Source organism: Octopus bimaculoides, chromosome 12 (genome assembly GCF_001194135.2).
Source record: "Octopus bimaculoides isolate UCB-OBI-ISO-001 chromosome 12, ASM119413v2, whole genome shotgun sequence".
Lineage (NCBI taxonomy): Eukaryota > Metazoa > Mollusca > Cephalopoda > Octopoda > Octopodidae > Octopus > Octopus bimaculoides.
Window position 1 is genome coordinate 49,231,625 of NC_068992.1, and position 11,766 is coordinate 49,243,390.

The window sequence follows — 11,766 nt, forward strand, 5'->3', positions numbered from 1 at the left end:
ATATATATATATATATATATATATATATATACATATATATATATATCCGTGTGTGTATGTATGATATATGCATACACATATGAACATCTTCACTTGTTTGTGTATAAATGTCTCTATAAATATGCTTGTATACATATGCTTCTGTTCTGTGTGTGTGTGTGTCTGTTTTTATTTAGCACAAGCATGGCTGTATGGTTTAGAGGTTTTCTAAGAAACCATGTGGCTCCAACTACATTTCCTTGGAAACTGTAGAAGCCTGTTGTACCTGTGTTTGTGTTTATTTTGCACATGTTGTATCAAAAAAAGGTATCTTAGCCATTCAATAAGTAGAGATCAATAAAATAAGTTCCAGGATGAAGCTAGTAAAAGAAAGAAAAAAAAAAGATTGTATGCAGGTATGTGAGTGTATATACACATACAGTACCCTATGTATTAGTTTCCTATTGATACAGTCAATCTGGTTTTTATGGAGATTTTCTTGAGGCCAGTTGGCCTTCACCAACCCTCATTTATTTCCAACTGAGGTAATATTTCTCTTGGCCAGACATCTTTTTGTTGAAGACTGGGAACAAATGACACTGCTTTGTATGTAATAGTGTTGGTGCCTTACAATCGTCATGTGATGCCAAGACAAGGACACACATACACATGTGTACAACAGGCTTCTTTCAGTTTCTATCTACCAAATCCACTCAAAAACTTTGGGTGGCCTGGTACTATTATAGAATACACTTGCCCAAGGTGTCCTACTGTAGGACTGAACCTGGCACCATGTGGTTGGAAAGGAAACTTTTTAACCACCCAGGCAGACTATTTTTGCAACTGAATCAAAGAAATTGTTTCCATTAGTTTTTCAGATTACTTATGTGTGTGTATATATATATATATATATATATATATATATATGCATTCACCATTAGTATATTCTATTTATATACAACACATGTGTTCACAACATGTTAGATCTCTTGCACTATTGAGGATGTGTTTATAATTGCATGTTTATTATATCTTCTAATAGTACTCCTGTTACTCTGTGAGCTCACCTAGCCTTCTCTGAGCACCATTGTTTGGTTCTCCTGTCTTTCAGTGCCCAAAGACACATAAGTACACTCACATGTACGCACACACACACACATATAACACCTAACTTGTTTGCATATGCGCACACACACAAAGCAGAATTCTGACATTGGTTTCTTTCTGAAGGAAAGAAGTATTTCTTTAGGCTCTTCTCACCACCACTACCAGCATCATTATCATCATTTCCATCACCACCACCACCACAACCACCATCATCATTAGTAATATCAGTTTCTTACAAAATCATAGAGGTTCACCCACAAATTTGTGACCTTCATCATGACCTTCCAGTAACATCTATCTACATCAGTAATTAAAAACAAAAAAAAAATAAAATTAGCTCCAGCTGGAAATTCAAAGTAATGCCTTGCCCCCCGCCCATACATTTAACTACACACACATTGGCATTTTCCATCATCATCATGTTAAACATCTGTTGTTTTGGCTGCTGGCAAAGATTGAAGTGGTCGTCGTCAGTTAATACAGCCTCCACTGAAGTTTCTTGTTTCTCCTTCATTTCATCTCTGTGTAACCAAATTATCTGTTTCTTCATAATGATTTCCAATCCACTGTTAACGTACCCTATTCTAAATTCCCTCTGTCTAATTGTGGTGACAGAAAGGTCCTACTTCAAGGGTCATTTATGAAGTTTATCTGAATATCTAAAATCCTAACTTGGAAGAGATTTATCTCTTATCTACTTCATCTCATAAAGTTTGAGTTAAATACTAATCCTTTAAAAGAGACAGAGAACTAAATGCCATTAAGTGGGACCATTTGATGCAACATTGCATTCATGATATGTGCCACAAGTGTTATAGTCTTTTGCCTTAGCCACACTCAGGTGAATAAAACACTGCCCTTATGTCCGGATTGGAACCACCAAACCATTGTCTACTAAAACAAATTGGTCCATAAATGCTGACAGCTCTTTACAAAACATAGGTACATCTTATACTATAATAGCACTTACATATCTGGGTGTGCACAAGCATTCTAGATTAGATCTATTTATAAAAAGAAGAAAGAAGAGCCATATTGTTGATTGTAATGCTTCACTTACCAACACATTGCACAAGTGACTCACAGTCATTGTTTCCTCACTTTCTATAGTTACTACAATTGGTTCTGCTTCTGAACTAGCACACTGTGTACCATCTCACTTCAAGCATCTCAAGAGGTGTGTGTTAAATACTTTACCCAATTCCTCTTCATGATTGCAGCTCTCTGAAACACCTGTACTATTTTTTTTTTTTTTACATTGATCTTCATGAGTTTGAACTAAGCATCAATTGTATTGACTTGACTGGTCCTTGACGCTCTATAAGCATTAAACATTTTGACACCTTGTTTTCTGTCGTTCTGCTAGCTAGACAAACCTAACAGTCTAGTAGTTTATCTAACTTCTACTATTTGTGTCACAAACCTAGTTAAAGAGTTCATTGTAACCAACGTGCTTGGTTGAAACCAGTTCTCACTCAAAGAACTGGTTGAACACCCTGTTACATAACATAATTTTTTTAACCAACTGTCTTCTACATTCTATCTGTACTCTCTATGTATATTTATGAATATATTTACATATATATTCAATTTTTACTGAATGTTTGTGATGAGGAATTATCATTATTACTACATACTGTTGTATTTATCAGAGTTGTTATAGTTACAGTGTTTTAACTGCTTGTACTCTCCGGCTCTCTTTGGGTGCCTGGAGGGTACGACAGCTGAAACATGAATATAACAGCCAAGTTGAGAGTATTATATCAAATATATCAGTATGTAATAATGTATATCCAAGCAGTCATGAGGAAAACTATAGAACAAAATGTCGAGGGAAGGACTGGAAAATTCAATGTTTTGGACAGTGGTTCCTGATCTAGAACAGAGAGAGAGAAAATGAAGATAAAAAAACTGTAGTTATAGCAAAAGTGGTTTGGAAAATGGAAGAATTGGAGTAGAAAGGTGTTTTTCATTTTTCTCGACTGTCCAAAACATTGAGTTCCTCTTTATTTCTTTCTCAACAAAAATATGTACTTTTGTACTCTTTTTCATTGTTCTTTCTTTGTTCCTTGTGTTAATTTCCCCCTTTTTTTGTGTGATTTTACTTAGATATTCTTCCTTTACTGCTTTGACACAAACTTTTCTGATTACTACTAGATATATCTTATTATTTACACGTGTGTGTCTAAACAGTTATAAAGACCAATCAGAATACCTGACACACACACGCACACACACCCTTTGTACTTCTTCATTTTCATTACTTTTAGCTTCACTTAATTACATGCTTCTTGTTTAATCAAGGCTGACCTGGTTCGACATAATAATAACAAATTTACTTAATCATTAGTGTAATTAGTTTTAAAGACGTACCCTTCAACATAATCAGTTTACTTTCAGTAGTAGTCAGGTTGTGTGACATACATGCCTCTCACAGAACAGTCACTTGACTTTGGTTATTGCGTACTTAACCCCCCTTGATACCAGCCTATCTCAGGTTGCTCCTGGTTCTATAATACAAACATTATTTCAAATTAACAGCTTCTGTCAGTTTTATGTTAGTTTGTTCCAATCACCAGCTTAACAATGAGTTGGCTATATCACTAAATTCTTCATTATTTTTCAAAATTAATTGGTAAACAAAAAGTGGGGTGGTCTGTTTTAACAGAAATATGCTTGCAAAAATGTTAAATCAAGTTTATTTACTTTAATAACGATTTCTAACTTAAAATACATGAGGTCACAGATTGCTTGTGGTGTTATTGGGGAGTGAAATCAATAGTTGCAATTACCATTATTATTTTATCACCATGTCTTCAGAACATAAAACTCTGTCACATTTTTGCGTAGTTCTCTACCATTATTGCCACTCAACAACAACCTTAATGGTAATAATTATTTGGTGGATTAAATAGATGTTAGGCTAAAATTAAAATGCCTGGCATTTTAATTAAGCATTTATGTTCTGTGGTCAAAGAAATGGCTACCAGTAATAGACTGTGGCTTTGTTTCAATGAAATAAAAAATAAATAAAAGGTCATCATCATCATTACAACTAGTTTCTTTTATTTTCTTTATGGTTTTTGTTTTTAAACGGGGGGGTTTTCTTTACTCTTAAAGTTACTCCTATCCAACCTCTCAGTCATAAATTTCAAAATTTGTTTTGTGCGACATTGGATCCAGTCTTCAGCTTTTCTTTTCGTTCATCTAAAGACTGTATCAAAGTGTTATCTGGAATAGATCTATGTAGTAATGAGGGTAGTGGTGGTGTTATAGTGTAGGATATCCACTTGGGTACAGTGGTAATTTGACTTAGTTGGAGCTGGGTGTAACTATTGGTTCCATTTAGCTGGGAATTAAATTCCAAAGCTATGAACTAGATTTGTTTTAGGTTAAATCTGTACCTACTTAATCTGAATAAGAAGTACAGTGTTAGCACATAGCTTTTCTGAATGAGGTAACATTTATTATACAGTTACGGTTTATAATACAGCTGATGTTCAGTTTTATATTTTGGTTAGCTAAAGGCTGGAATCAACTTAGCTTAGGGACCAGTCTTTGCTCTGAAAGAATCCAATTTATTTTACTGGAATTGGTGCCAATAGTATCAAAAATGTAGAAGTGTTCCCTTAATTTCTCATTTGCTTTCTTGAGTTCAAATCTTACAAGAAGCTAGTTTGATTTTTATTTCTTTAGAAGGTGGATGGTGGTGCGGTGAGTGGTTAAGAAATCCAGTACAGTTATTAAACAGGGATCAAGTCACCTCTTTCTATTCTTACTTCACTTCACAAAAGAAACAAAGATTTCTTTTTTGTTTTTCAGTTTATGTGGACAGCTTGTTTTTAAAAAAAACTTGTTGCCAACTGTACACATTTCATTGATCAAGCTGCCTGTATTGTCCTGCCATTTTGGGCATTAAAAAGTCACATGAATGACAGCAGACGTCAACACAATTGAACTTTTGCATTTTGCAACATGCTTCTTTTACTCACTGTTTGTAATGTTAGTGTGAATTTACTGAATGTTTGAATGAAAATATTTGTCCCAGCTCTTTATACGAGTTCATTCCCTTGTCAGTTATTTTGTTGTGTACTTTGGTGCAATACACTCACACAATAGGCATCACGTTGTCTGGAAATGAAAGATAGAACAGCATCATATATTGGGGCAGACTGATCTCTTCCTACTTTTACAGAAACTTGCTTTTAAGTAAGTTCCTGTGTAATTAGCTACTTCAGTGGATTTGCTTTATAACTACTTAATTTACCTGTATATGAAAATAAATAGTAAGAAAATGAAAACTTATGTGCCCCCCACTCTTGTTATAAACCATTTCCTGCACCCTCTGACTTAATGGCTCATCTCATTCCCATCCTAACTGCTTCCCTCACCCCCCCATCCTAATCATTCCCCCGCATCTCCCATCTGTTCTAACTCGTTCTCTCTCTTCCATCCTCATTCGTGCTTTTGTCTGCTCTCACAGAACCACATGATTTTAGAACACCTGTCATTTCCTCCATAACCTATGGAGTTGAAGAGCTACTAAAAACTGTTCTTCGTGCAGTTTAAAAACAAGTGGTTGAGTGGACAGCTGAGAAGTCAATGGCTCACATCATGGGATTATCTAATGACAAAGTCTACCTGGTCATAAATTTGTACCACACTATAAGAGCAACTCTGATTCTAGTCAACTATAGTAGCTCTGTGGCATGTCTATTTGCAGTGCTGAATTTAATTAACCATTCTTGTATATAATGTAGTCTGAAGAAAGATTGGACTCCACTTAACTAATTTGTCTCTTTCATAGGCATTCTTCAGTTGTGTCCCTACACAACAATTCATTGTGGTAAAAGCACTAATATTGATTACACGACCACAACCTGCTAACCTTTTTATAGACTTTTATTTAAATCTGTTTTAGCACTTTCTATGATGTTGAAGTCTTTTAGTAAACAAGAAATAATTCATTGAGTTTTCAATATCTAAAATTCTATTGATATGGTATTGTTAGAACAAGTTCAAGAACATATTTATTTCACATGTAAAAATTATGTATAATTGTGATGGAATGTTGCAAAAGATGTTTATATGTTGGAATGGGGAACAACAGTGATTTGCCAAATATTGTCTTTTTTTGTCAATGAGGTATGACATGTGAGAAATGAAAAGGTGTTTTGTAAGTGACTTTGAAATTGGATCAAAACTGAATGATAGAAACTCTTATTTACTCGTTGGAGGTGGGGATTGACAAAGGCCACAGTAACCTCTTTGATGACATATATAAGTGTATTTTTTTCTTTCTTCCTTTCCTCAATTCCTTCTCCCAACCATGGAAAGATTTTACAAAATCAAAATAGCTTTAGGAATTTCCTGATCTACGTGGGTATGGTGTTGAGTTGCTTGACTGAAGATAATCTTAAATTTTCCATTTTATTAGCCTTATCTTTTGTTTTTCTGTCTTGCACTGTTTTGATTGTTTTCTTATCCATGCATAACAAGCAGGGCTGTCATAACAGTATTATAGGCTCCATGATACAGATATGCACTGGAGGTCCCTAAAGTCAATTTCTGAGGTATATAATTATTTTTCAGGACTTGTCTAGGATTGAGCTAGGAGTTAATGAATTACATGTATATTTTCTTTTTAAAACTTCTATGAATAAATTATCTCTCAATTTGGCTTTGGCAATCGCTAAAGCTTCATCCATTTGTTGGAGCTGTCATGAATTTGAACAGGCTACTATTTCCAAGAAATGGATTTTTATACTCCCTGTCTTTTGGTTAATAATTACCATGAGATGGTGGTAGAGTGGTGAAGAATGCAATAGAAACAGGAGCTTTATTTGTTTATTCTGTTGTGAGTGGAAATCTAGGCAATGGAAATATGATATGTTGGAAAAGGGCAGTAGTAAACTGCTCAGAACTGTGTGAAGGAGAAAAACTATAAGAAATGAAGTAGAAACTTCAGAAAATAGCATTTATTTTAAACAGTTTCACAGACGATTGTTTACACTAGCCTGAATTGGATAGTTATGTTTTTATTGAGCAATTGTTATTACAGCTGATCACTCCTTCTTATCACTGACCCATGGAAAAGTGGAATGCGTTGGCTATTAGTCAGGGGGAAGTTGTAGCCTGTTGTAGTAAACATAAGTCAGTAATTCTATTATCATACTCTCAATGTATTTTCCCTCAAAGTGCCAATATTGCAATAAGCTTCTCTTTACTCTATTCTTCAGTCTTCAATTTTTGAGATCAATTATCATTTTTAATGTCTTTTAAGTTTGTTTTTTTTTCTATGTTGGCTTGAATAGAACAAGCCCATAGTATTGGAAATGGCCATTTTGTCTCAGTCCTAAGAGCTGGTCACCTTATTTTATTCATATGTTCAGTTATGCACGCATTAGCACATTTGTTTTGTATGTCGTGCATATTGACATTTATACCCTGTGTTTTGTCTCTTGTCAGCAATTGAAAGATCTTCCATATTGGATGGCAGAATTAGCAGCACATAGGACTAAATAGTCTATGGTACTTTCTTGTGTTTGCTTTTTGTCCAATATTCAATTCTGTCTCTTCAAGATTGATGACATAAATAGCAATAAACTGATTTTCAATTGAATTGACTTATATGTACACCACTCAAAAATGTTATAAATTTATGGCTTTGTACTCTTGTTGTTGTAATAGTAGTAGTAGTAGTAATGGTGGGTTGGCAGAATCATTAGGGTTTAGAATATCATCTTGACGAAGTATAGTCCTAGTTAAGTACTAGAATCAGTAGTATCAACTAACTTTCCCCCCTCCCCTCGAAATTGCTAGCCTTCTGTCTAAATAAGAAAGAAGCTGGCAGAATCATTAACACACTGGATAAGATGCTGCTAAGCATTTTGTATGTCTTTGTTATGTTCTGGGTTCTAATTCTGCTGGAGTCAACTTTGCTTTTCATCATATTGAAGTCAGTAAAATAAAGTACCAGTTAAGCACTGGTGGTGGTCAATAAAATGAAGTACCAGTAAGTACTTGGATTGATGTAATTAAGTAACTGCCTCTCAAAATTTCTGGATTTGTTCCAAAAATTGAAAAGAGTAATTATAATTGTTGTTGTTGTAAGGCAGTGAGCTGGCAGAATTGTTAACATGTCAGGTAAAAAAATGCTTAGTGACATTTCGTTCCTCTTTATGTTCCAAGTTCAAATTCTGCTGTGGTTGACTTTGCCTTTGATCCTTTTGGGGGTCAATAAAACAAGCACAAGTTGACAACTGTGGTAAATATAATCAGCTTACCCTCTTCCTCTTGTGGAGGCGCAATGGCCCAGTGGCTAGGGCAGCGGACTCGCGGTCATAGGATTGCGGTTTTGATTCCCAGACTTTATTGAGCGAAAACACCTAAAGCTCCACGAGGCTCCGGCAGGGGATGGTGGCGAACCCTGCTGTACTCTTTCACCACAACTTTCTCTCACTCTTACTTCCTGTTTCTGTTGTGCCTGTAATTCAAAGGGCCAGCCTTGTCACACTGTGTCACGCTGAATATCCTCGAGAACTACGTTAAGGGTACACGTGTCTGTGGAGTGCTCAGCCACTTGCACATTAATTTCACGAGCAGGCTGTTCCGTTGATCAGATCAACAGGAACCCTCGACATCGTAAGTGACGGAGTGCCAACAATAACAACCCTCTTCCTCTTATACCAAAATTTGAAATCATTTTTGGTGGTGGTAATGTCACCAAAGACTGAACCTAGTTGTTGGTCTCACATTTCTAGCACTTGTGTTAACATTGTTTGATTTTTTACTGGAATGCAGAGTGAAGGGTATTGTCTGTCTCAGCTAATGTAAGACTGCTAAATTATTGAATTTTTATAAATGGTTTATGTATTCATTTTCTTTTTCTTTGTCTTTTCAGGAAGAAAATGTCGACAATGTGAATGACAAAGTACTTGATATGGCAGATAAAATGAAGACAGACAACGAACCAGTTGAAAAGAAGATGAAGGTGGCTAATGACCAAGTATGGACCGCATTGTAACTATTGCATGTATGGGGGACTTGTGGTGGTGCTGATTGAAGAGCAGTGGTTATTTGTGATGGCCCTCTGATTAGATGTGGTAACAATAAGCTATCTGGTTGGGTTATGTGATGGTGATGAGTTTACTGGGTATCTGGGGTGGCTATCTGATTAAATGTAATATGGGCGTGATTGGTAGTGGCCGTGGGGTTAGTGGGTATCTAGCAAGGCCTGATTGATTACATGTACTGGAATATCTGATGTGGTCATCTCATGGGATGCAGTGCTGGTGATGGCAGAAACTGTAGATTGCTGAAGTTTGAAGTTGTTAGTTCCTGCTGAAGTCAACAGAAGAATAATAGATTGAGTGGGGGCTATGAAATCAGTATCAGTCATGTGTTTTGCCTTACATCTTTCTGGGGTCAATATAATAATATATCAGTCTAGTACTGGGCTTAATTGAATTCACTAATCTCCTCTCACAAAATTCCACGATTTGTACTTAATCGTAGAAACTGTTATATTATTATTCCTGGCAGAATCGTCAGAGCATTTGACAAACTGCTTAGTACATTTCTTCTGGTTCTTTGTCTTTCAGCCTTCCAGGGTCGATACAATAAGGTACTGGTCAATTGCTAGGATTAATATAATCAACTTATCCCATCCCTTAAAACTGCTGACCTTGTGCCGAAATTTGAAACTTTTTATTTTCTGCCGCTACTTGTTAACACTGTGTGTTTGTTTCCAGGAGAATGAAGCTGATAAGTCAAAAGAAAGTAAAAATAAACGCACCACCAACTGCCGCTACAAACGTCTTGGTATCAGTGATGACGAAGGTTAGTATACTTGTATTCCCTTTTGTTTTTCCTCCCCAACTTCTGCCCCCTTTTTTCTTTATATCCATACTGCTTCATTGAATTATTTTCTTTCTTCTTTATAAAGGCCTGGGCATGGCCGTGTAGTTTTAGAAGTTCACTTCACAATCACATGGTTTGGGATTTGGCTCCATTGTGTGGCACCTTGGACAAGTGTCTTCTACTACAGCCTCAGGCCAACCAAAATTATGTGGGTAAAAGTGTATGAGTGAGCAACAAGTTCATCCAGCTGGAAAACAATGCCTTCATAATGACTTCATCTAACCTATGCTTGCATGGAAAAAGAGCATACAACAAATGCATATATATGGAGGCAGTAGCAAGTGACTGAGACTTTTGGCAACAGACCTGTCAAACTAATTGAAATTGTAGTTATGGCTGATGCCAGTGTTGTGAAATATCTATCGAACCAAGTGAAATCGTAGTTGTGGCCAATGCTACTCTCGTGAAACTGGCTCACGTGCCGGTGGCACAGGAAAAGCACCCTTCAAACTTTGGGCCTCACGGAGGCAATGGCAAGTGACCGAAACCTTTGGCAACATACTGTGCTTGAGAAGACCTGTCAAGCCAAGTGAGATCGCAGTCATAGCAGTGTTTTGTAACTGGCACATAAAAGGCACCCACTACACTCTGTGTGGTTGGCATTAGGGAGGGCATCCAGCTGTAGAAGCCATGCCATATCAGATTGGAACCTGGTGTAGCTCTCCAGCTTACTAGTTTTAAGTCAAACCGTCCAATCCATGCCATCATGGAAAGCGGATGTTAAATTATGATCTATACCTCCCCTCCCCACTCGCACACATCTTATTTACCTGATGATGATGATGACAACCATCAAAAGTCCTTACCTTTTGATAATAGGAGCAGTTGAATTGTCAGTTGTGTGTTGTTTCATTCTACAGAACATGCTGATTGACAGAGATTTAAGACTGACACGATTTAAGGTGTAAAATAGTCCTTTTCCACAATATGCTGAAACTTTATTGGGTTCAAGGGCTTTCATTGATGCTGTTACTCTGAGTGGTGGGAGTCTGTGGAGTGGAGTGTGACAGGGAGGAAGTGTTTGCTTTTGATTAGCAAGAATTTGAAATTCCTTGATAATCTAAGTTTTTTTTTTTTTTTAATATTGTAACAGCCCTTTCTAAATAAACACTTGAGTTGTCACAGGTTCCTACTTAGACCTGCGCCTGTTGTAATGTCATATCTTGTTACAAAGACACAGTTTTTACAATGTTAGATTTCATGGCTTTCATGCTGACCGATTGACAATGTTTGACCTATACTATGAAGCACATATTTTCTTTCTGCAGCCAGCTGTATTTTGCTAACATTAGTCAGTGATGACTTTTGCCGCTGAAGGTTTATTTCGGTTCAGTTGAACCGTGGGTAAGTAATGACACCATGATATACAAAGTAGTCCAGTACAGCACAACTTCCGGTATTTAAACGGGATTCAGGAATGGAATATTTTATTCAAGTTTCCATGTACTAGTTTCAAATAATAAATGTCTAGAGACACATGTAAATGTATGTGTGTGTGTGTGTGTGTATATATATATGTATATATATATATATCATCATCATCATCGTTTAACGTCCGCTTTCCATGCTAGCATGGGTTGGACGATTTGACTGAGGACTGGTGAAACCGGATGGCAACACCAGGCTCCAGTCTGATTTGGCAGAGTTTCTACAGCTGGATGCCCTTCCTAACGCCAACCACTCAGAGAGTGTAGTGGGTGCTTTTACGTGTCACCCGCACGAAAACGGCCACGCTCGAAATGGTGTCTTTTATGTGCC

General features: G+C 36.5%; 1 protein-coding gene across 4 annotated transcripts in view; it reads left to right on the top strand.

Annotated features, from left to right (window-relative positions):
* LOC106871227 (gelsolin-related protein of 125 kDa) overlaps positions 1–11,766 on the top strand; it is a 37,119-nt gene that overhangs the window by 16,712 nt on the left and 8,641 nt on the right. For all 4 annotated transcript variants that reach the window (XM_014917578.2, XM_014917579.2, XM_014917580.2 and 1 more), the window contains exons 2-3: positions 8,990–9,094; positions 9,840–9,927. In XM_014917578.2, the coding sequence (XP_014773064.1) occupies positions 8,990–9,094; positions 9,840–9,927 (193 nt within the window). The remainder of the gene's footprint in view (positions 1–8,989; positions 9,095–9,839; positions 9,928–11,766) is intronic.